A 24,045-nucleotide genomic window follows, 5' to 3' on the forward strand; every position below is an offset into this window, starting at 1 on the left:
CTAAATAAAGACCGCGTTCACGTGATGTCCTCCGCAGAAGGTCCAAAGGATGCGATCCATCCAAACACACTTTGTTGGAGCACCAAAATGTGTGTGGACAGAGACAAAGCGTCGGCAGGGACGGTGAGTCTTGGACGCTTTTCAGAGGCAGAGAGAAAACAGCCTCGTCCTTTGAGGTCTTTTCTCCATTGTCGTCCAGACTCTCGGGGTCTCCTCCACAATGCAGCGTCCCCTCGGAGAAGCTCGGCACTGGCTGTCATGTCACTTCACATTAGTGTCTGGGAGGAGAACAGCGCCCCCCCCCCCCCCCTCCAGGGCCCGGACCCCATTGTCATGAAGGAAGTGCTCCGGACACACACACACACACACACACACACACACACACACACACACAGCGGGTCAATAAGGAAGTGTCGGGCAAAACAAGAACACAAGGAGAACCTCCATCAAGGCCATTAGAACCAGTGACCCCGTTCCGGCCTCGCCCCCCCCCCCTCTCCCTCTCTCCCCCTCTCACTCTCCCCCTCTCTCTCCCTCTCTCTCTCTCACACTCTTTTTTCTTCATGGCACACATTCAGAAAACATGTGCTCATTAGAAATGCACTTGTGAATGAGCTTCGTGCAGGAGGCTCACTGATGTTTCCCCACCAGCAGCTCTTAGGAGGTGAAACGCGACCAGCAGCCAAAGCCCTGACATGTGATAACATCTCTGCAAACTGCAGTTATTCAGCAGAGCCGTGTTGTTCGAACGCACACGGCCTTCTTTTATGAGTTGTAGCTGCAGATTAAGCAGGATATTTACATACAGAGGCGTGCTCTTGTGCAACGCTCGGATGAAACGAAGGTCCGCGCTGCTTTCTCCCCGGCTTTCACCTGCGTCTCGCGTCTCTGCTGGTTCGTTGGGTGGAGGTTGACCCCGAGGCACGCGGCTGAGCAAAGAGAGCACGCTCACCAAAGCTCCAGAGGAGGCGAGTCGATGGACGCCGGGCGAGTCCAACGAGCACGGAGCTGCTTCTAGGTGACCATGATGCTGAATTCTTTCTCAGGTTGTCGGCTCTCACGATTAAAAGATGTTTGTTTTTACGTTTTTATTAAATGCTCCAACCCGAGCGTGCCCGCCAGGCCGCCCTGAAACTCCCGGGGGGGGGGGGCTATTTTTGGCGTTGGAGGGAAGAGCTTCTCTTGAGGATGACGCAGGTGGGCCGGGCGGTGCAGGGAGGAGAAGTGTGATGAAATGAGATGTGAAGGGTTCCCTCACTCGGCCTGCAGACTCGTGAAAGATTTATCAGGCTGGTGGAGAGACAGAGAGAGGGAGGGAGGGAGGGAGAGAGCGAGGGAGACCAGAGGAGGAGGAAGGTGACTGAATGGTTTGGTTTAGTTTTTTTAGTAGACATCACACGGAGCAGTGGCCGCCCAGTTCGTTTCATTCAAACTGAAGAATAATTCTACGAGAGTTTGCAAAAATCAAACTGATGAGAATGCTGGTGTAATTATTTTGTCAAAGTGTGTCAAATTGAGTCCCAGTAAAGATGTTTGCGTTGAAAAGATCACGTAAATGGCAAAACATGGACCTTTGGCCTCCTGCAGAGCAACGCAGGGGATTTAAAAAGGATTCATTCGTTCCGCTATTGAGCAGCGCGTCACTTCGCGGAGCCACCAGGGGGCGCCGGTCCTCCACCCGCCGCTCGTCCACCCCCGAGTCCCGCCACGCGCGCCCCCCCCCCACACACACTGCAGTCACACACACACACACACACACACACACACCCTCCAATAAATGACTGGATGAAATCGGCTTCAACGCGTTTTGTGCTCATATTTGACATTTTATTTTAAGTTGATATAAAGCAATTGTTGCCATGACAATGAATTGATTGTCCTCCGTTAGAACATTTTTGAACGAGGAGTGTCGCGCTCTCTCTCTCTCCCTCTCTCTCCCTCCCTCCTCCCCTCGTGCACACCGGCTCGCGGACACCCACCCAGCCAGTGAGCGTTAGTGCGACGGGTCCGGCTGCAGCAGCGGGAACAAACGGAGCCCGGAGCAGCTGACTGCCTGTGTGTGTGTGTGTGTGTGTGTTTTATTCCTTTTCATTCTTTAGGGGGGGGGGGGGGGGGGGGTCGTGGTCGGGGAGCTGTGTGCTCCGCTCAGACACGCCGCAGCAGAAGAGGAGGTAATGGGACGCCGGGGCTCGCGTCGGGCACGTTGAGGGCGCCTCCGAACGGGTTCTCCAAGTCGCGTTTTGAGGGTTTTTTTTTTTTTTATTGGAACGTCCCGGATCAGGGTCACGCTCCTGCCCCGCGTGCACGATGGGCTGCTGCAGCGGGCGATGCACGCTTATCTTCATCTGCACCTTACAGCTGGTGAGTCGCTCCTCGCAGAGTTGGTTGTAAGTTCGTGCTTTACTGTGGCGTGCATGTGTGGCGTGCATGTGTGGCGAGAGCGTGTCAAATACGAGCACATCTTTGAACAAAGTTTAAACTCTTTAAGTTTGACACACGGACACAAACCACGTGTCCACCTGTCAGATTCTTTTCAGCCGAAGGGGGGGTCTGAGCAGCATCCATGACCCCGGCTGGTTCGGTGTAAGTCGGTGACCGTGTTGTTTTATTCATTTTTCTGATCCCTGACAGAAAACATATGGTGCTGTTGGTCCTCTAACAGCCTCCAGTGGGGGGCCGGGGGGTGGGAGGGGGGCACTTGACTGAATATTGAATAAGGCCTAATACGCACTCTTACTCACCACGTACTCCTGGGTGAAACTGGGTTAAGACGTCCGCTCTCGTCTTGAGATCATAAAAACAACGTTAATGGAGAACTCGGGTGTTGATCCACAACACTTGAGTCCCCCCCCCCCCACCTTCTGACACCCCCCCTCGGTGAAGCGTGGGGGACAAACCACCGGTGGTCTCGGAACGTGTGGGGCCCACCACGCCTTTCGCCACCATCCCTGGGCGCAGTTTATTTGACAGGGTGTGACAATGTTATTTATGGGGGTATTAAAACGGAGCTCGCTCACACAACCCCCCCCCCCCCCCCCACCTTACCCAGAGTAAATGTGCTTTGAACAGCTAAGGGAGCAATAAAATATTCTCAACACAAACGCCTTATCTGATGTATTGTCTCTTGCTTGAATGGATCCAACTGGTCCCACAGCAGTGTTAAACAGCCCCCCCCCGTTTACTGAGGCTTTATTCCCCCAAAAGATCTTGAGACCCCCCCCCAGTTCTCCGCTGATAGTCACAGGTTTCTGGTCGCAGGCGATTAGACCTCCGCCTTTTAGTTCCCAGTGTTTGCGTTTTCCTGTCATTGGAAGGACTTCCTGTCCCGTCGCCCCCGCTTCCTGTTCCACATCGGTCAGGTTTCAGCTCGGTGAAGCCCCTAAACAGTGAGTCATCTTGTGTCTACACGGCTTTAGGTCCTGGTGTTCTAAGTCCCGCTCCCTCCCCGATGACACACACTCAAACCCCCCCGGGACTATGAACACACCTTGAGGGACACCCGTGTTTTCCCTCCCCAGACGTTCAGACCTCATCGGCCTCATTAGAGAGGACGAAGGGTCGACCGTTCGTTAAGAGGTTTATTAAGCTGTCAGCAGACTGCCTAAAAAGTCCCAGAAGACGCCTGGAAACGACTTTGTTTCCCCCCCCCCCCCCCACCCCGCCGCTATTTCTGGATGACCTGACACTTCCTGTCTGAGAAGCACACACGCGGCTGACGAGTTTCACCCCGCGAAGAGGGGTCGAGTTAAACCCTGAGTGACCCTTTAGGAAAGGGCATGAATATACATGTGTGTGCAGCTTCACAAGCCCCCCACCCCTGCCCCTACCCTTCCCCCCCCGTACCCCCTCCTGGATGAAACCTATGCATTGCCAATGAGCAGGTTATTCCATCACTACCATTAAAAAAACCCAACTCCTCAGATGTAAGAATAGCCCCTATGAGCCGCTGCGCGTGCTTATTAGCCGGGCAGAACGCTTTGATCAAAACCTCTTTCGGCAGTCGCCCCCCCATCGCCCCCCCCCCCCCCCCCCCCTAATTGAATTGTGGTGCGCTCTCCCCATCAACATGCCGAGCGGTGGGACTCATCTCACCGGGACCGAAGGCAACTGATAATGAGCCGGTATTGATCGAAAAAAAACCCGCCTCCGCTCCCTTTGCCCTTTCTGCAACCAAACCAGTCCCGACACTGGGGTGGGGTAGTTGTCAGACCCCCTCCTTCCCCCCCACACTACCCACCCCCCCCCCCCCTTCACCACCGTGGGCCCCGGAGAATGGCGAGCGTTGGCAGGAAGCCCTGTCCGTCTAATGATTGGTTTGTACATTGAGACACAGGCGAGCTCCACCGGTCGGTTGTTCTGGTGACCTGAAGCTGAACCTGGCGTGGTGGGGAGATGGGAGGAGGGGGGAGGGGGGGGGGGGAGGTCTCAGGCACATTGTGAGCGTCACCCGCCGGCTCGATGGAGAGGAACGCCGCTCGCTCTGAAGCGGGACAGAAAAGAGGTTGATTGATGATGAAGAGGGCCCTCTTCGTAGGACATGGGGGGCGTCATAGCAACGCTGAGGAGCTCAGAAACTGCACGCACCTTCACGCCGGCTTCTCGGGCAGCCGGATCCTCTTGTTGGTTGAGAAGGACCCGAATTGACCACGATTCGTCCGCGTTGTCCCGGGGATCTCCTCCGTTTGGGCCCTATGTTCTTTCACAGCCTGACAACGTACCACAGTTCTGGTGAAGGCGTCAGAGGAGGAGGAGGAGAAGGAGCTCAACCAAAGTGCTCCCGGTGGAAAAGTTCCTCCTCAGCAGACGCGGCGTCGTCCCACGTTATAAAGGATTTACAGCCCTGCCACCGATAACTCGGTTGTGCTGCATGGAAGCACCCAAGTATTTGCGAGCTTGTGGAAGCCGGGCCGTCCATCAGCATCTTCGCTGCGAGAGGTATTGGCCAACAGCTTTGATATCAACGCATCGCACGGCTGTAATTAACAGTAATTGCAGCAGCCGGGACAATAAAAGATTGCGTTCTGTCAGGCCAGCAGACTGGGAGTTGCCGCGCTGCCGTGTAATCCAGTTCCGTCCTGCCTGTTCCCAGGAGGGGTGATGCATCAAAACCTGGTTTACTTGTGAAACGTGGAAGCTGCTCTTGGCAGCAGCACAAAGACTTCAGTCGCATCGGCGGCGTGTTTTTCGTCTCAGCCGCTGAGTACCGTCTTTGGGAGCGATCAATGACGACGGACTGTGTTTCCACGGTTGGTGGAGGAGAAGGAGCAGCCTTTTATCTCCCTGTTTCTTTGCCCTCTGGGCTTGTAGGTGCTCATCGGGCCTCTCTGGACCGAGACTCTCATCATCGTGAGCTTTGCGGTTGGCTTTGGGTTGCACATATGGTGGTAGAATAGGACGGCATCCCCATCTGAGTCATCCATGCAGATACATCATGAAGATGTTAGACACAGCGTGCTCTGCAGAGCCCCTCCTCCATAGAAACTGTGGTATATTTACAGGCTGCCAACAGATGGCAATTTGTTTTTTTGTTTTTAGTTAATTTCTTATTTTGGAAGTTTAAATGGAGCAGTACCACGTGTTTTTACACGGGCAACATATGGGTCATATGGACGTACACACTGAGGACAGATGGGCTTTTGTTTTGTTTGTAATCTACACTTTTAATCCTTAGGATCTTCTCTCTGGAGCGTTTTACCCAAAGCCTGTATGAAGTGGACAAAGTCTTCCCGTTATTTTGAAGCTGTCCTGAAGCAGGAGGGACCATATTTTACACTGTATACAGATAGCTGTCAATCAGCCTGTAGCCCCGCCCTTAAGCATCCCCTGCTTTATGTTCTGTTTGACTCTAAATGGACCATAATTGACTAAATGCTGGTTAGAAGAAGACTTTAAACTAGAGACTGAGACCATAAACTCATGTTTACAACGTTGACTGAGGGAATAAATCAAGAGAGAAGTAGAGTCGTCTTCTCATAGACGTCTATGGGAGCAGAGGAGGCCGTTGTTTTAGTTCCTGCTTTTCGGATGCTTCGGTGTTCGTCTTTCCTGTGGCCTCTTCCATTTTATTAGTTGGCTTATTTTACTGATGAGTCAATAGGTCATCCGCTGGGTCAAGCTGACAGTGGTGATTTAGCAGCAGTCTCTGCTGGACCTCAACGCACACGATTTCAAGTCTGTAAGTGGGGAATTTAGAGAACACAGAAGCAGAGCGCACCTCCCGAGGACGAAAGATAAGTGCCGGTACTCTCCTTATTCACATGCATCTGCAAATCATTGTTACATAAGAAAATCATTTTTAGTTTTTTTTTTTTTTTTTACCTAAAACTAATTAGTTTTTCAATATAAATCACAGCTCTCTCGCTGTCAGCCGGAGCGTCTCCAGCATCACCTCCTCCTAAATAATGTCCCAGGGTGGTCAGCGCGAAGGGGGCGGGGCTTCGCCTCTCGTGGCCATCGATGCAGCGCTGTGGTGAGAAAGGCCCCCCGATGAAGGAGCTGTTTGTTTTTGTGCGTTTCCAAATTGAAAGGAGACGGCGGGAGCACAGGAGCCTCAGAAACGAAGGTCTTAACCTCGTCTTCCTTCGTCTCGGGGCTCTCATTCTTTCTTCGTGAAGGTCACGTAGGTGGACATGATTAACCACAGTGTGTGTGTGTGTGTCAGATGGACCCCCGGTGTTTCAGCTCTGATGGTGGTCTTGACCTGAACCGCGTTGATCGCGGTGTCTGAGCGGCCCTCATCCTGCGTTGACTCAACGGGAGAACGCGGGTCGTAGGTCATGGAGCCGAGGTGGCTGCTTAATGAACGCAGACACGCACACTTGTGGCGTGTCAACGCCTCACCCGGAGGCCCGGTGCATCCTGGGTGCTGGGTTCATCGCAGCCATCTCTCTTTTACTCCCCGCCCTGACATCTTCTCCCCCCCCCCCCCCCATGCTGGGAGTATGTTTGAATTATTGATCACTATCTGATTCATCACGTGTGACACCGGAGATTTAGGGGAAGGGAAATGAGGGGGTGGGGGGTGGGCGGCAATTATGAGCGTGACCCCCAGAGACCCGAGATCTCCGTGTTTGGCTTTCCCTCACCCTTCATTTCCCCCCCCCCTCCCTCGCCTCTGGTGCACCGTTACCACGGAGACCTTCACGTGCACAACGAGATGCTGAGGAGCACGTCCTTCTACGCGACGCGCTTGCTGGGGTTTGACTTTGTTCCTCGCCGTGGATCGACGGGTCTCGTGACAGCTGAGATTCGCTCTCGCGTCGGCTTCTCTGGGAGTCACTGCCCCGGCTGTTGGTTTATGATAATATTCATAATAATATGTCTGTTCTTGGAAAACCAATCTCCTCTTATTCCCCGGTGGCCCTTTTTTCCTTCTTTTTTTTTTTTTTTTTAACAACCGCCATTTTTAACGTCTTCAATTTAACAGACCATTAATTATGTGGTTACAGTGAAAACCTTGGGCTGCCTGACGCGCGTGTGAGTGTGTGTGTGCGGGTGTGTGTGTGTGTGTGTGTGTGTGTGCGTCCATCCGTGCAGAGGATTCTGTGTGCGTGTGTGTTCCACATCAGTGACACTGTAATATTAAGCCATAATGGAGATAAAACTAGAACTATTTGCAAGCCCATTTCTCTCTTTCCATTCCAGCAGTTTCCAGCGGTGTCATTTGTTATAGTGCGGCATCGAAATAAATTGCTTTCGGGAGCTCCGCAGCTGGGACGGCAGTCTTGACTGATCACGTTGAGTCGAACGCAAAGCACATTCATCTCCGTCAAAATCCCTCCACTGTTTCTTCTTTTTTCCTCCCGACTACAGACTCGACTATGGATGTTTGTCGTTCTTCCCTCCGCACTCGCGATGAGAATTTCTTCCATCGCTGCTAAATTCCCTTCTTGTTAATTGGGGCGTAACCTGACCAGTTTTGTTGTTGGATCTGGGACGGTGGACGGGGGACAGGGGGGGACGAAGGGGGGGGGGATCGGCTGGTTTAAGCCGCTCTACTTTTCCTCACTTCACCCTCTACCATACCCGCGGTTGGCGGGTTTGGGTGTCCTCGTCTCGCTTCGTCCCCTCTGAGAAATCAACGCGAGGACATTTGGAGCCACAAGAAATGGAGACACAAAAAAGGGACAGAAACCACAACCCCGCCACCGAGTTGACTCAGCAAAATGAACCGTCTAAATCAGTGTTTTTCAACCAGTGTGCCGCGAGTGTACTCCCCTCTGCCTGTGGGTGGCGCTACGCAGCGTAATTAATAGGCAGATTTGCTGAGGCGACAATTTAAAAAAGTGAGATTAAGATAAAGGCCGGCGCGTGCTTCTGCGTCGTTGCGTCGACGCACTCGTTTCAATTCATGCTTCTTAAAAGTCTCGCGTGTGTTGCAGAGCGATTCACCGCCAGAACAACAGGCGGAGTGACGTGTTTTTGTTGAAGACGACCCAGAGAGTCACGTCTATTTATTTATTTGTTTATTTATTTACCATAGACTTTATTGCCCCGTGCGTCGCCACTGCTGCTTTTCATCGCGGACACATTTGTCCCGTATTTTCCTCCACAACTTTGTGCACCTCTCGACCGGCAAACCGGCATCTGCGGCGATCTCCCTCCGTGAATCCAACCCGCTTCTACAACCCGCCAATGACGGCTTGTAGAAGCGCTCGTATTTACGCATTTCTTCCGACAAAAGCTAAAGCGACGCAGACGCAAGGGGGTCTTGCGTCTGCGTCGCTCTGAAAACGCAGAAGCATAAATCCGGCTTAAGAGACACCTGGGCATAAAGCCTGTGCCAGCTTGGCATTAGGACGATGTTAAGTTTAAAAAAACTAAAACTGAAACTATGTTTGGGATTGATTTTCATATCATTTCCGGTTGTTGGTGTGCCGTGAGATTTTTTCTGTGTCTTAAGTGTGCCTTGACGCCAAAAAGGTTGAAAGACACTGGTCTAAATGAACCTCTGTAAACCCCACATTGCCGCCACTTTTGTAGATAAACTTAAAAGCGATGCTGGCTGGCGGCGAGGAGGCGGCGAGATAAGCGCCTCGCGAGAGATACCGTGAGGAGGGGAAGGTTACCGCGCATCCTCGTCAGAAGGACAAGACTCTTACCGCAATTGCAAGGAGGGAATTCGCGCTCTCGGATCTGTCGACAGCCACTTTCCCTTCTTACGTGACGCGAGTAAAAACAGGATCATGACGAGAGGATTACTTCAAGTCATGGAACATGCAAAAAGATGAAAATAAGCAGCCGGTTCCTGCAGCGCTGACATCAGCCCTCGCACTCTCTCTCTCGCCGGTTTCAATCTGTCAACTGAGGGGCGTTGCGTCGGCCCGAATGTATTCATCGTTTCTTTTCTGCGGGAGATGAAAGCAAAGGAGCGGAGGGAGGTTCTCTCCTCAGCTTCGTTCAGCTCCAACGATGAGCTGAACTCTCGTCTCCGTTGACCTGAAGACAAAACGAGTGGCCCCTCCACAGTCCGGTCCCGAAGACTCACAGTTCTGTCCTACAGAGGGCAACAGGAGAGAGTTCAGAGCCGAGTCCGGAGGTCCAAAGCCCCGGCTTTCCTCGCGCTTTCGGTCGGTGCGACCGGATTTGTGCGGCGTTTGTTCCCAGCGGGAGAGATTAGCATGTTATTAGCACTCGGAGCCCCAGGAGTTTAACATATTTCTTGTTAAATAAAGAGCTCTTTGATTCATTGGCCCCCCCCTGAATCGCCACTTTGCCACAACCACTCGGCTGCTCTGGGCTCTTCACTCGGTGTCTGTTTAGAACAAGCGGCACTTAGAGAAGCGCGAAGGGGACGCGGCCGCGCACGCCATGTTTCAAACAGTGGGGAGGAAAGTGGCCTATGAAGGCCCCCCCCTCCCCCCCCAACCTCTTAATCCTCTTAAGCTCTGCCCGAACCAGGCACCACCAGGGGCTATTTACCCCGCCCTGCACGTACCCCCACGAAGACGCACACACGCCGGCACAAGGACCGGCCAGGCGACGGCGCGAGAGGCGAAAAATTGGATTGGGGGGAAAGTTTTTAGAGAGGGACTAAGGGAGTAAAAGACAAGAACGGGGCGAAGCGTCGCACATAAAAAACCCAAATGAACCAGCAGGACTCCGATTCGGTGGTTCAGGATAGTAGTTACTGGGGATAACACCGGTTAGGTGGGCGTGTACAGCCCCCACACCCCTTTCACAAAGGTTTAATTCAAAAGCAAAATACAAAAAACTGCAGAAGAGTCTGCAACACTGACGGCTTCAGGCCAACAAGCATGGCTGTTGATGTCACCGGAAATGGATTTCTGAGATGCGTTCGGCGGAACCCACTCGGCTCCACGCGCATCAGAACAGACAGCCGCGGCGGTCAATCGACACCCCGAGTGACCCGATTGGAGCGTAATGGAGTTCAGCTTTGATCCTGCGGGACTCTGAGCTCGGGGTCAGGTCTCTGTTAGGAGACCCATGAAGATCTATTTCTACAGAACTACCTGCTTCCTCTGGCTCTGACCCGCGCCGCGTGGAAGCGGAGTTCCAGCGCCGTCATCTCAGAGCTACGCGTCCATGAAGGGAACGACAGCAGAGCGTGTCTGTGGCCGTGCGATGTTTCGCCCGCCGGCCTCATTGGTTAACGAGACTGAGGTTGAAGCTAAAAACTACGCGTTAGGGAGTCAATCAAGACCCCCGCGCGCCCCCCGTCTCCTCCTCAATGCTGTTCCTGCCCGTCAGGGAGAGTCACAGTAATACGTTTGAACACGAAGGCGCAGCCTGAAGTTGTACAGGATGGACACACACACACACACACACACACACACACAGACACAGACACACACACTCCTGATGACACATTCGGTGACATCTTATCAGAGGACACTTCACACAGAGATGTGTGTCCCTGACGTGATTTATGGTACCTGGAGGCTACGTGGCTAGCTGACAGCTAACATGTGAGGGTCACCGGTCACCTGTGTCCTCTTGCTCCGATGGGTGGGGGTGAGGGGGGGGGGGCGGTGTCGTCCTCGGCACCTATCCCCGACGGGGTGCACACCCGAGTCCTCCCATTCTGCAGCCACGGGGCCTGGAGGGGGAAACCCGAGACTCCTTCAGAAAGGAGGTCAGCGGCCGTCGGAGGAGGAAGGAGGAGGAAGGAGGACCTTCAGTGGTGCAGTAGGAGGCGTCATCGCATCACTAACTTGTGACAACGCCGTCTAGTTCTTAGTCAGAAAAACGGTCGAACACGCTTTTTATTTTATTCTTCTTCTCCCAATCGCTCCGTCAAAGCAAAACAGTTTCTCATCCACTTATCTGGAGCACACGTGCACATTGTGATTATCTGTAATATAATGAGGATCAAACGCGTTCCCCCTCATCCTCTTATCTCTCTCCTCGTGTGCGTGACTCCACCTCCCTCTTCCTCTCCTGCTCCTTCGCGCCGATGGTTGAAATGAAAGGAGTTGGGCTGAGGAAAGCCCGCGAGTTCGGAGTGCGAAGCTCCGTCCACTTGCTGCTCACCTTAATCCCAAAAAGAGAAGAGGATGGAGCGAGGTGAGAGGAGGGCGCGTCGCGTCCTGCTGTCGAACCCGCTACCTAACTAAGAGTATTTATGGTGGGAGGATCGGTATGTGTCGGCAACACGCCCCTCCACACACACACACACACACACACACACACACACACACACACACACACCCGGAGTCATCTGCGCTCGCCGGAGGCTTTTATGGGCCGTCGCGCTGCCGGCTCTCCGTTCCTGGAAGAGCGTTGGTATCTTTGGATCCAATTGCCCCCCCCCCACCCCCCCCGCTCCCCAGTGTCCGCCTCCCCATGAATTGTGGGCTAATTGAGCCGTATGGGTTTGTGCGCCTTTGTGTGTGTTTGCGTGTGTGTGTGTGAGTGTGTCCGGGGGGGGGGGGGGGGGGGGCGGAGGCCTTTCCATTCGTGATTGATTGTTGTCATCTTGGTGGATTATTGAGTTAGCAGTGAACGTGATAGGCTTACTACAGCATCTCAGAGGACGCACACACACACACACACACACAGTGCTCACGCTCCTACACTTTGTTAATCCGATGCCTGGTGGAAGGGGGTCCGTGGCTGTGTGTGTGTGTAATGAACCCATCACGGAGTCTACGCAAGGAAAGAGAAAGATGTTTTGTAGCTGCATTGATACTCCACATATTTGTTTTGTAGATTTGGTAAAAAAAAGTTGCTCCTGACGCTGTGCATGAGTGTGTGTTGTGTGCGTGTGCAACACAGCCGGGCCTGCGGTAGAACAAACTTAACATCTGTGCATTATTTATGCCTCGGTTTTGCTATTTTGAGGGTTGATGTAGCCGCTACTACGTTAGCGTAGCCTAGCAACGATCGATCTGAACTCGGCGGAGAAGAAAACCTTTTCAAAAGTTGTTTGCAGGTCGTCTCGCGGACCCAACTGGCAAAGCACCAAATTCGGGTTCATCACAAATCAGCAATCACACATTTGGACATTTTCTTTATCTGTTTATTGCGCTTAAAATCGCAGCACAACATTCCTATTTTTTAGCTCGACTGCTGGAACTTTGGCGTCGTCTTTTAGCCCCACACACTCCTACACTGGGCCCAAAGCCACACCGATAAACCCAAATGAACCTCAACTGAGGGTCTGAAACGACGTTCACAACACGAATTAGCGTTTTAATTATTGCAATAAAAATCACTGAACGAAGGAACGTGCGCCCAGATAAGAGCCAGAGGCCACACGCGTCCACGCGTCCTCCCACTGGAGCAAAGAGCTGTTTAACAGATTTCATAGAGCCTTTTGAAATATCTCTTCTTCTTCTTCTTCTTCTCGCCAGGATTACCAGGAGGACATTGTGAGATCTAGAGATGAGAAGATAAACTACACACCGTCTTCCTTCTCGTATCCTGTGGCGGGAGACGACATTTAGCAGAGCGCGACTTGACAAATAGGAGGCTGGAAGCGTCTTTTTCTTTTGGATAGAAAAAGCTTAATTGAGCTGCGGTAGCTTCATGCCTCATTGATATCATCGATCGCGGCTACAATCGTCTCACGCAGGCTGTTGTTCTGCGTTAAGACACTTGGTTCTTTTAAACATTCCGCCTTACCTTCTCCATGAAATACCGAGTTAGTTATTTCTGATGTTTGAAAAACTATTAGTTCCAGGAATGTTGTCAAATTTAAAAAGAGAGCAGAAGGAGTCATCCCCCCCCCCCGGTGCACGGGGCTTATTGAGCTCTCATCACTGACCGTGACCCCCAGCTGACCAGAAGATGGATGACTCTTCTGGCTTCATCCGTCCCCTTCAGGCAGATGTCACTAGGGGGCGGGGAGGGGAGGGGGGGGAGGGGGGGCTTAGCATGTGGCCAACACAGCGTTGGCATGTTCTCTGCACGTTCCCTCATTTTGCCCATTCAGCTGTTTTCTTTTGCCATTTAATATTCTCTCATGCATCTGAATTTAGATTTGTCTTCTTTCATTCTTAACTATCCCTCAGCATTTGATCACGCCCCCCCCCCCCCCCCACCCTCCCTTCCCTCCCCTCCCTCCCCCATTTCCTCTGCCTATCACAATGTCTCATCGGCTTCCTGGTAACATTTCCATTACATTAAGAGGAGCAGCCACCACTGCGTGGCGAGTGTATGTGTGTGTGTGTGTGTTTGCGTGAATGTGCCCGATGGTGCGTTCTTATCATTTTGGCAGAGGCGACATTCTCCCCTCCCTCATCCATCTTCAAGCGCTTGGCTGGAAATGACATGTCGACACACCACAAACACGGCTTTGCTCGAGACGCACAAACACACACACACACACACACTGGGAATGGGATTGGATTGGAGATGCAACGACCCCACCCTCCCCTCTAAAATGGCATGCTGATTGAGCCGATGCAAATGGGGACTTGCGGTCTTAAAGCTGCTAATTGCTTCGTTGTTTATTTGCTGCTGCTACGGGATCTCAGGTGGGTTTCTGTCAGAAGAATTATCTGAAGACGCAGGAGTGGAACTGGGAAACCCCGGGGGGGTTTCTCCTTTCATTGTCAGGGGGGTGGGTAGGGGGTTTAAGTTAGCGCGCACACTGTTTGCGAGGCCTCGTTTCAGTGGGGGGCCGCTAAGCCTCGGGCAAAACGGCGAGCTCCTCTTCAGCTCATCGACCGATGAATCTGTCGTTGGGTATTTTTCTGCCGGAACTCTTCCCGCCTGTCAACAAACTCTTGAGGGGTGTGTGTGTGTGTGTGTGTGTGTGTGTGAGGTCAGTCAGCCCGGTGACCTCCGCGTGGTTTCTCCTCTCTCTCCTGCTTCCAGGTGCTGGCCTTGGAGAGGCAGGTCTTTGACTTCCTGGGTTACCAGTGGGCCCCGATCCTCGCCAACTTCTTCCACATCATCGCGGTCATCCTGGGCCTCTTCGGCACCATTCAGTACCGGCCGCGCTACATTGTGGCGGTGAGTTTTGCGTCACGTGACCCCCCCCCCCCCCCCCCGTCGTCCTCAGCTGTGGTCTGATTGGACGTGTCGTCTTTCTTCTTTAATTGCAAACGTGTGCTGCGGTCTCCTGTGGCTTTTGCAACACCCTTAAATCACTCAAATCCTGTGGTAATCAGGGCTAATTAAAAAGTGGGGGTGGGGGGGGGGGGGACCAAGGAGCTCACTGGATTAATAGTCCGCGTTGAGCTTCTGGGCAGAGAAGGTCGTTCTTTGAAACACTGAAGCTGAGCGGTGACCAGCAGCAGCGTTAGCGGGAGCAGACAAAGGAGCGGCGTACGAGATACCGGGCAAAGAGGGTAAACAGAGTAGGATTAAACCCGGAAGAGGCAAAGAAAGCCTGCGAGCTTCAAGGGCTTTCATGATCCGACACGTGCACTTTTTATCAAAGGCGCTGCTCTTCCTCTCGGCCCCCCCCCACCCCGATGTTTTCAAAAACACACGATTCAATCGTGAGTCAGAGGATTTCACAACGCCGGCTGTCTGACGGTACCATTCAGCCCGAGCTGTTAAAAAGATGTCACGCTCCCTCCGGGGCGCCAATAAACCTGCTGAACTCCCAAAAATGAAACCAAATATAACTGCGTGTGTGTGTCCGTGAGCAGAGGACACTGTCCACGGGCTCATCCGTTCAGCCCGCATTTGTATTCAGCAGCTGTTCATCTAGCGTCCGTGGAGCTAATCTGTCTGGGTCTGTTTGCCCCCCCCCCCCCTCCTTTACCTCAGTACACGGTATGGGCCGCTCTGTGGGTCGCCTGGAACGTCTTCATCATCTGCTTCTACCTGGACGTGGGAGGCCTGTCCAAGGTAAGGATGCAGCTCGGCCGGCTCCTTCGTGTCACCCAGAGCCCCGAGGTAGAACCTCCCAGGTGTCCAGAGGGGAAGATATCTACCGCAACAATACAAAACCGTGAGAACAAATGTATCCTGTATCCTCCTGTTCAACCGGCTCACGCTCGGCGATTGGCCAAACGAGCTCCACCAAAAGCCAAGTTTTCCCCCCACATGCTATTTTCATTTTGAAACGACGAACAAATCCTGACATCAACTTACATATATATATATATATATATATATATATATATATATATATACCCAATATCACAAAGCATAGAAGCCACAAGGATGAATCTGACTATAAATCCCTTCCCAACCTTTAGGATTCTGCACCACACACACACACGGCTGCCAGACAGATATGTATATTTGGGTTTTTGTTTGCGTGATACCTCTCTGGTGACCGTTGAGTTTTAAGTGGAAGCTTATTCGCTAAATAACCTGGAGAGAATAAATCCCCCCCACACACACACACACACACACTGATTTAAATCTTTGTGTGCCCGAGCTCAGATGCGTATTCCTCCTGACAAAGAGTAGCGTTCGCTCCTCCTGACATCTTGTCTGCTCACGTTTATTTTTATTTTCCTTCACTCTGTTCACTCCTCCTCTCATCTTTTTTTCTAAATTATTCTGCATATTTAGCAGGTCTTGCCTTTTCCCCTCAGCGCCCGCCCCCCCTTTCTGGCCTTTGATTAGAATCATGTGACCAGCAGGAAATCATGGAGGCGACGTTCATCTCACACCCATCCCAACGTCCAAAACGAGTTTCAGAAACACCTTTCCCCCCCCGAGCTCCGGAGTCCCTGTCATTGTTTGATAGACCACAGCGCCGCCAAGTGTGTCCGTCTGTCGGCCCGTGTGTGTGTGTGTGTGTGCGTGTGCGTGTTTGTTGCGTGTTAATAATAAGGCTTGTAGGGGCCAGCTGCTTGGGGCCGAGGCTCCGGCTTTAACCCGACAGATGGAGCCAGCCTGGGCTTCCAGCTCTGCATATGGTGGCCAGGAGGAGAGCCGGGCTAATGGAGCGCAGGCACACACACACACACACACACACACGCACACACACAGGCAGACACACACCCCATTCAACGCATGCACAACTGAACTTGGCACGCAGCTTCCTGAGAGGTCCCCAACATATTTTATCATAAAACCAAGTCTGCTAAATGTGCTCTGCTAGCCCTGACCGATGTTTACTGGGCTGTTCTGGAGTGTGTGTGTGTGTGTGTGTGTGTGTGTGTGTGTGTGTGTGTGTGTGTGTGCGCTGGGGCCCTGGAAGTGAGGGGGCAGGCTGTCAGAGTCACATGCCACATGCTCTGTCACCTCCTCTTGATCCGTTGGACCCCCCCCCCCCCCCCCGCGGTGTGCGACAGACAGGCGGACCCCCGCCGCTCTGCACACACCGCTGCTTCAAAGAGAATGTAACTCATAGACATCAGCATGAAACTTCACACAATAAGACGTTTAAATAAGAATATTACATTTGTTTAAATATGCAAAGAGGCAAAAATGTCCTCAGCTGTATATATTTATAAAACAGAACTCATTGGATCTTCATTTTGTTAATTTGGGACGTCTCCATAAATCAAGAATACTGTTTGAATATGAAAATGTTGCGTTATTTAATGTTCATTGTTGGTGAATTCATGTCTACAGGCACAAATAGACAAAGCGGTAAAATAAGCATCGGATGTGTATTTTAGAGGTTTTCTTTCCACTACTCTGAGAGACGACGTGTTATGGAAGCAAAATAGACCAAAAACTGAATTGATCCACAAACCTGTCAGGCAGAAATAGCTCTTTTCATGTGCAGTTATTGGATGGCTCTGTTGATCTTGTCTGTCAGTCCATCAACCACTTTGGTCCAAATGGAAGCAATTTCAAAGACTATTGGATGGATTCTGCAGATCCGTCATCTCCTAACTTCTCTCGCCTATAATTGTTTAAAGCTAAAACGCGATTGGGTTAAGACATTCCAACAAAAATTGCTCCCCAACTCCGATCCAGAGTGAGTAGATCTCCACCTCGAATGGATCGCTTGTGTATACCAACATTGCTTCTTCCTCTCTGGTAGCTCATGTGCATATCAACATCATGTTAGTTGTTAGTAATTGTTAGATAGTAATGTTGTTGAGTCAGCTTTTTTCCCCCGTCCCTGATTCATGGCTGAGACTCTTCATGAGACGTAGTTACTCTGAAGTCAACTACGACTATGAACTATGACAGGAATCAACCAGGGACAACGCACAGACTGGACGACACCATGGCAGGAATCTGTCAATCAGCGTGTGGCCCCGCCCGAGGGCATACGCTGCTTTATGGTCTGTTTGACTCTAGATGGACCATTATTTACTAAATAAGCATCCTGCTGTGTTGAAGAAGCCTTGAGAATAGAGATTGAGACCACAAAACGCATGTTTACAATGTTTACAGAGGGAATAAATCAAGAGAGAAGTCATTTTTTCATAGACTTCTATAGGAGCAGAGGAGTTGCCCCCTGGTGGCCATTCGAGAGAATGCAGATTTAAGTCCCTTGCATGATTTTATAGATTTGTCACTTTTTATAAAATACAAATAAGTGAAGTTGAACTCAAACTCTCGAGCTCCTGAGTCACTGTGCGGTCACATATTTACAAAGTACAAGTCGATATGAGACAGTACCAGAAGCGTCTACGTCCTACCTCCTCGTGCTCACACAGCCATAAAGTCTCTCTGTATTTTAGAAACAAATCATGGGAAATAATGTTCTAATTGTTTGATGTTGAGCTTAATAGAAAGCCCCGTGTCTCCGGTGAGTGCCACGCCAGCATTGAATTTAGTTAAAGAAAATACTTTGAGCAGTATCAGTAGACTAACCTTGAATCTATGATATGGAGCGATTGATTTGTGCTTTTGTGTGCAACGGAGCATAACAATGACGCTCTTGAGAGAAAGTTGCCAAAAGCCTGAGTATCGACTTCTGACGCGCTGCTCGCAGGCTCAATCAATGGCATCTGTCAAGTCATTAGTCCTCCCGACCCTTTCCCGTTGACCTTCAGACGCCCTTGTTTTCCTCTCTCTGTGAGCGAGCGGCGCAGGAGGAAAACGCAGACGGAGGGTTGGTGGCGAGCAGTCGACATGAAGAAATGGAGGGAGGATGGCCGTGATGGCCGCGATAGTAACAAGGAGTGGGTGTTGATGTGAATTGGAGATGTCTCCTGACACCGTTAATAATGCATAATCTTGTCACCGAGGGGCAGATGGAGGGGGTCAGATCGCTGTATTGGGGTATTGATTGGTGCGAGGGTCTGTTTGCGTGGGCTTGTGTGGCTGTGTCCAAATTGAACATCGGCAGGATGCGCATGCGCTGTATTCAGATGCTGCGTCTTAAAGCAGTGCCGTTGAGGAGGTACAGTTATGGAGTCTGTTGGCTCGGCCTATCGGGTTCACATACTCGACGTGTGTCTTGTGGACATTCATGTAAAACCAGGTGAAAACATTCAATTCTGGGAGGTGAAGCCACTGCAGAAGAAGTGTCTTAAAGCTGCATTCTCTGTAGCGACCAGCAGGGGGCGACCCCTCTGGTCCCATAGACGTCTATTAGAAAATGACTCTACTTCTCTCTTGATTTATTCCCTCAGTAAACATTGTAAGCATGAGTTTATGGTCTCAATCTCTAGTTTCAAGTCCGCTTCACTACAGCATGATGTTCATTTAGTGAATGATGGTCCATGTAGAGTCAAACTGGATGCTTTGGGCGGGGCTACCACGTGATTGACTGGACGTGATTGATCTGTAACTCACACAACACAAATGTTGTCACTTCCTCTTCCGAACTTGAGGCTTTTGTTACGCACCGACGACTACGTCCCCTCCTTATGAATAGAATTGGGTAGAACTATTAAAAGGTTGGTTCAGAAAATCTATCACATACGGTGTAATCGGTGCATCGGTGTCTTGCCATATAGATATTTTTAGTATTTTTGCCCTCGTTTTCAGTCAAGGAGAGTTCTGCCTCCACCACAACACATTCCAGGAGAAACAAGTGAAAGTGTCTCTCCTGAAACAATGTTGCTCAGGATGAACCACAAAACAGTTCTCAGCAAGTAGTCACAAAGAAAACGTCTGTGGATTCCTTGAAGGAAACGAAACGGGATGTAACTTTTTTTAGAAAATAATGGTATCCGATATCAGCTATTTGAGAAAGTGACAAAACTTTGAACCAAGTTTACGAGCTAATCAGGAACCAAGAAGAAGCTACAAAGGGAATTGTTGTAAGTTAGAATTAGAGGGGCAGTTTAATCCTCATGACAGATAAGTGCGTGGACATCATGAGTCCAAGTGAAGACGCCTTTTTTCTTTTTTCCTCCTTTCAGGACAGCGACCTGCTGACATTCAACATCTCCGCCCATCACTCTTGGTGGAGCGAGCACGGGCCGGGCTGCGTGCGGGGGGAGATGCCTCAGGCGGCGGGGGGCCGCACCACGGAGAGCCACTCCTACATCACGGTCATGGGCTGCTTCATGGACTACCAGTACATCGAGGTCCTGCACAGCGCCGCGCAGATCCTCGTGGCTGTGAGTGCAAACTCTTACTCGCTGGGGCGGGCGGGGGGCCGGGGGGGGTGCTGGTCGTGAACGGTGGCGGAAAAGGAAGGAGGTTTTTTCACTTTCCTGAGCCCTTTTCCAGGGCGGCCTGCCGATATCAGACCCCCCCACCTTCCTCTGAATGAAAGATTGATCGGTTGTTTTGTCTGGCGGGGGCTCAGACCTGCCAGCTGCTACTCAAACACTGGAAGGACTGTTATTGTCGTCTGCGTGCGCACATCCTGCCAGCTCGCGCGTTAGCACACATGAAGGACTAAAGCCCGCGCTGGACGGGGGCCAGGGCGGGGTTTCTTTTTGTTTGCCGGCGCAGCGGGCGCTTTGGGTTCAGACACGCACTTTACTCACTGACGTGCTCTTTGCAATGAACATCAATGCAACCGGAGCTGTTTTTCTCTCAAATTCCACCTTTAATCCGGGGCAATAAAGAGCGCTTTAAGACAACCTTGTCTGGAAGTGAGGAACTGCACTAGCTGTTAGCATTGGAAACCGGATCAGGTGACTTCATGGACACAAGCACCATTTGTGTCTGAGGCTGGTCCTTTTTTTAGATGCTTTAAAAAACAAGAGCTCCTAAAAAAAGAGGCAATACTTTGCAGCTAAATCAACCTTTGGTTCCTAATAATGAATATTATTGCCATGGTGACGAGCCCTCAGCATCACGGTTGTCTTGTGGCGGTTTCCTGGCTTGGTGCCATTTAAAAAAGAGGAAAACGTAGGCTTGTGGATGCTGCCTCGGCGTCCTGATGGTTTTCCTTCTCGCCCTCTGATCCTGAGTCTTAATTCCCGCCCGGGAGACGCAGCGAAGGCGCTTAACGCCGCGGCACATTAGAGCGCCATCAGAGGGGAGAAGCGCCGCGCCGCACCCCTCATTCCGCCCCCCCACCGCGGAGAAACGGTAATAAAACAGCTGCCCTCGCATTACGGCCTCTCATTAGAGCCCCCCCCCCCAGCACTACAGGCAGGGAATGGGTTTATTCCTCAGATGGACTTTCAGTCCTTCACAATCTGCCAATCTTCATGTTATTGTCCGACCGAGCACGCAACAGCATCTCCGTGGGAAAATTGGGCCTGAAATGTGAGAACCACGGAGGGCATCGTTTTCCTCGCACCTTCACTTCCTGCCCGGCTAAAAGCGGGAAAACAGATTCCGTTGGGACGTCCCAGGAATCGAAGCAATGGAAGAAAAGGATGGGGAGAAAGTAGGGGGTCTTTTGTCTGTTCCAGGTAGTTTTTTCAAGGTTCGAGGCCATTAAATATTTAGTTCGTACCCCAGAGAGCCGGTTTCATTAGGGTGAGAAATGTGGATCCACCGGCCGGTAATGGAGGCGTCGCTCTCCGTCATCTCCCCGCTCAGATTGATCGGGAGCTCAGAAGGAGACTTTTGTTGCCACGGGCGGCATCCAGGCAGAGAGGAACTCTGAGGTTTTAAAGGATGTGCATTATTCATTCTTCGGCAGCGCGTTTCGCTCCGTCTCCCCTTTGTCGCGTTCTTTGTTCTCCACGAGAGCCGTCCGTCCCGCTCCCTGTCGTCCAGCAGCCGCTTCCTGTCCGACTCCATGCAAGAAATGTAAAGTAAGGTTTGACTGGAAATATGATCCAAATTGTTACAATTTCATACAAAACGTCTTATAGGACGCAGGTTTAAAACCACTAATATTCAGTAATGACTGATTTCCCTGTCAATCAACACACACATCCCTCTGTCCTCCCATGATCCTCTCTGCTTCTCGCTCCTGCGAGACGCCGTCGCTGTCAATCAAAACCGCCGAGTGTGACAAAACTCCTCCGCAGAGACGAGAGAGAGAGAGAGAGAGAGAAGACCAAACAATGTGCCAGGTGTGACGCTCCGCTCACATCTGTGTAGACGTGCCGTGAGACACGTGGAGGACTGGGTTCCTGCTCTCCTCCGTTCCTTGGGAACCCGCGTTTTGGACGCCTCTGACCGGGAGGAACGGCAGCCGGCCGTCGCTCTCTCGCTCCGTTGCTCGGTTCCTCTTTTTCCCGCCTACTTTCCCTGAGCAGATCCCCCCCCCCCCCCCCCCCCCCCCCCCCCCCCGTTCAACCCTCATGTCAATCAAACCCGCCCCGCCTCCTCCCCCTCCATGCGCTCTCAGCTTGTTTAACACAGGGGAGTGTGTGTGGGAGGGGGGGGGGGGGGGGACAACATGGCCTCCCCCTCACTCTTCCAGAGGTCAGGGTGCTCGCTTTGATGAGTCCATTAGTCCGACTGTGTGTGTGTGTGTGTGTGTGTGTGTCTGTGTGTGTGTGTGTGTGTGTACTGAGGGATCTTTTGATGTGAATTCCATTTGGACCGCAGTGATTGGTCCTGGCATCACAAAAAAAAAGAAAATGTCGGTGGGTGCGTTGTAATAACAGCGTTAATGAGGCGCCGCAGCATCGCGTCGTATCTCCTCCACAGCTTCAAAGCTTTGTGAAGATGGAGGGATTAAAATATGTGATGATGTCAAAAGCAACAGAGAGGAGACGGAGGAGCCTGGAGGAGAGGATTTATGTATAGTGTGATTATATATATATACGCATTTGGATACACGTCTACTCGCAGTTCACTGGCAAAACTCCCCCGCCTGCCGTTGGCCGTCTCCACCGAGAGCTTTTCTTTATTTTTCAGAGACAAGGATTTTGCTCAGATTAATTTTACTCCAATATTTGGTCTTTTTTTTCACTTCTCAGACAGGAGAGAAGAAAATAAAATGTGAACAAAAGAGACCTTCAAGGTGGAAAAACAAGCTAAATTAAAGAGGTAAACCTTCTCCGGCGGCGCGTTAGCTCTTTGAGTCGTTACTTGTTTCACTCTTAAGATTCTTATTTCCGTCCAATCGACTTTCCAATTCGACCTCTTTTCTGGACTTTTCATTTAGCGAAAGCTGATTCTGTTTCTGTCATTGGAACCACGTCTGCCGCGATTCAAGAGCGTCCAAGGTTAAAATGAAACACCCGACAGCGGTTGGCGGGAATCGTCACCATGGCGACGCTTGACATCTCGGCACAAACGCGCCATTTTTTAATAAAGCCGAGCTATTTACGTCTATTTGTTCATTCCCTCGAACCGACTTCTCTCTCTTTTTGCAAAAAAACGTCCCGCTGTCGACTGAATGCAGATGTAATGAAAGGACCCATCAGCTGGTGGTCCCGCCTCCGGCGAGCCGGTGAGGAGAGAAAACCGGCAAGACCGTCGGGTCGAGCCGGACCGTCTCCAGGAAGTCAGAACCCGAAGAGAGCGAGAGAGTTTCCTTTTCACATCAGCGAGCTGTTATCGCATGTGGGCGAGAGACAGCCATCGACCCCCTGTGGTCCTGGAAGCTGGTGGGGGGGGGGTGTAGATGAGAACAGGTGGATGTGGTCTCTCATCATGTCATTAAACACGCAGCTGCTCAAACACACACACACACACAAGTCTTGTGTAATTAACCTCCTCCCTCCCTCCCTCCCTCTCTCACCCATCTGATGTAGTTTACCTACAAATTCCTTTCATCCTCTTGAACCCAGTAAGATTTCTCCTGACGTTGAGCCACAATCAATAGTGTTTTAATTAGCTTGTAGATCGACTGAGACATCCGTCACTGCACACACACACACACACACACATCTACTCTAAATTCATAAAAGACAGATATTTAGCTGCAACCAACACATTATCGGTTCACCGTGATTATTTTTCTTCTCTAACACAGGAAAGAAAAATCCGCTTCGGCTCAACTTCCCGCCGCGCGTTTTTATGTTCGCGGCGCGTCCGCGCGGCGCCTCATCAATGCCGACTCTTCTCCAGTAACACTGAACGCGGAGGCTGAAGAGCCGGTGGGCCGGTGGGCCGGTGGTCCGGATCAGAGAGCCTCACAGGCTGCAAAGCTGACTGGTGTTTGTGTGTCTGCGTTGTGTCAGGTGATCACGCGTCTTTTAGTACACACCTGACCTCCATTAGCTTATGCAAATACTAGTAACCTTTTGCCCTCTAGCTCTGCAGCTGGGCTTCTTCACACACACACACACACACACACACACACACACACACACACACACACACCTCATTACCGGGGAGGGGAAACAAAGATACTGCTGAACGATCACAAAAATGCCTCCTTCAGTTTCCTCGTAGTTGGTAAATGGCGAATGAAGCCGGCGTTGCCTTTGATGATTTCTCACA

At 51.4% G+C, this 24,045-nt stretch overlaps 1 protein-coding gene across 2 annotated transcripts in view; it reads left to right on the forward strand.

Moving 5' to 3' along the window:
* Positions 1-1,955: 1,955 nt before the first annotated feature.
* The window catches only part of nkain4 (sodium/potassium transporting ATPase interacting 4), a 29,921-nt gene continuing 7,831 nt past the window's right edge, over positions 1,956-24,045 (forward strand). For both annotated transcript variants that reach the window (XM_078082231.1, XM_078082221.1), the window contains exons 1-4: positions 1,956-2,361; positions 14,284-14,421; positions 15,187-15,267; positions 19,653-19,853. In XM_078082231.1, the coding sequence (XP_077938357.1) occupies positions 2,308-2,361; positions 14,284-14,421; positions 15,187-15,267; positions 19,653-19,853 (474 nt within the window). In that variant the 5' untranslated portion in view covers positions 1,956-2,307. The remainder of the gene's footprint in view (positions 2,362-14,283; positions 14,422-15,186; positions 15,268-19,652; positions 19,854-24,045) is intronic.

This window comes from Gasterosteus aculeatus, chromosome 2, assembly GCF_964276395.1.
Source record: "Gasterosteus aculeatus chromosome 2, fGasAcu3.hap1.1, whole genome shotgun sequence".
NCBI classification, from domain to species: domain Eukaryota; kingdom Metazoa; phylum Chordata; class Actinopteri; order Perciformes; family Gasterosteidae; genus Gasterosteus; species Gasterosteus aculeatus.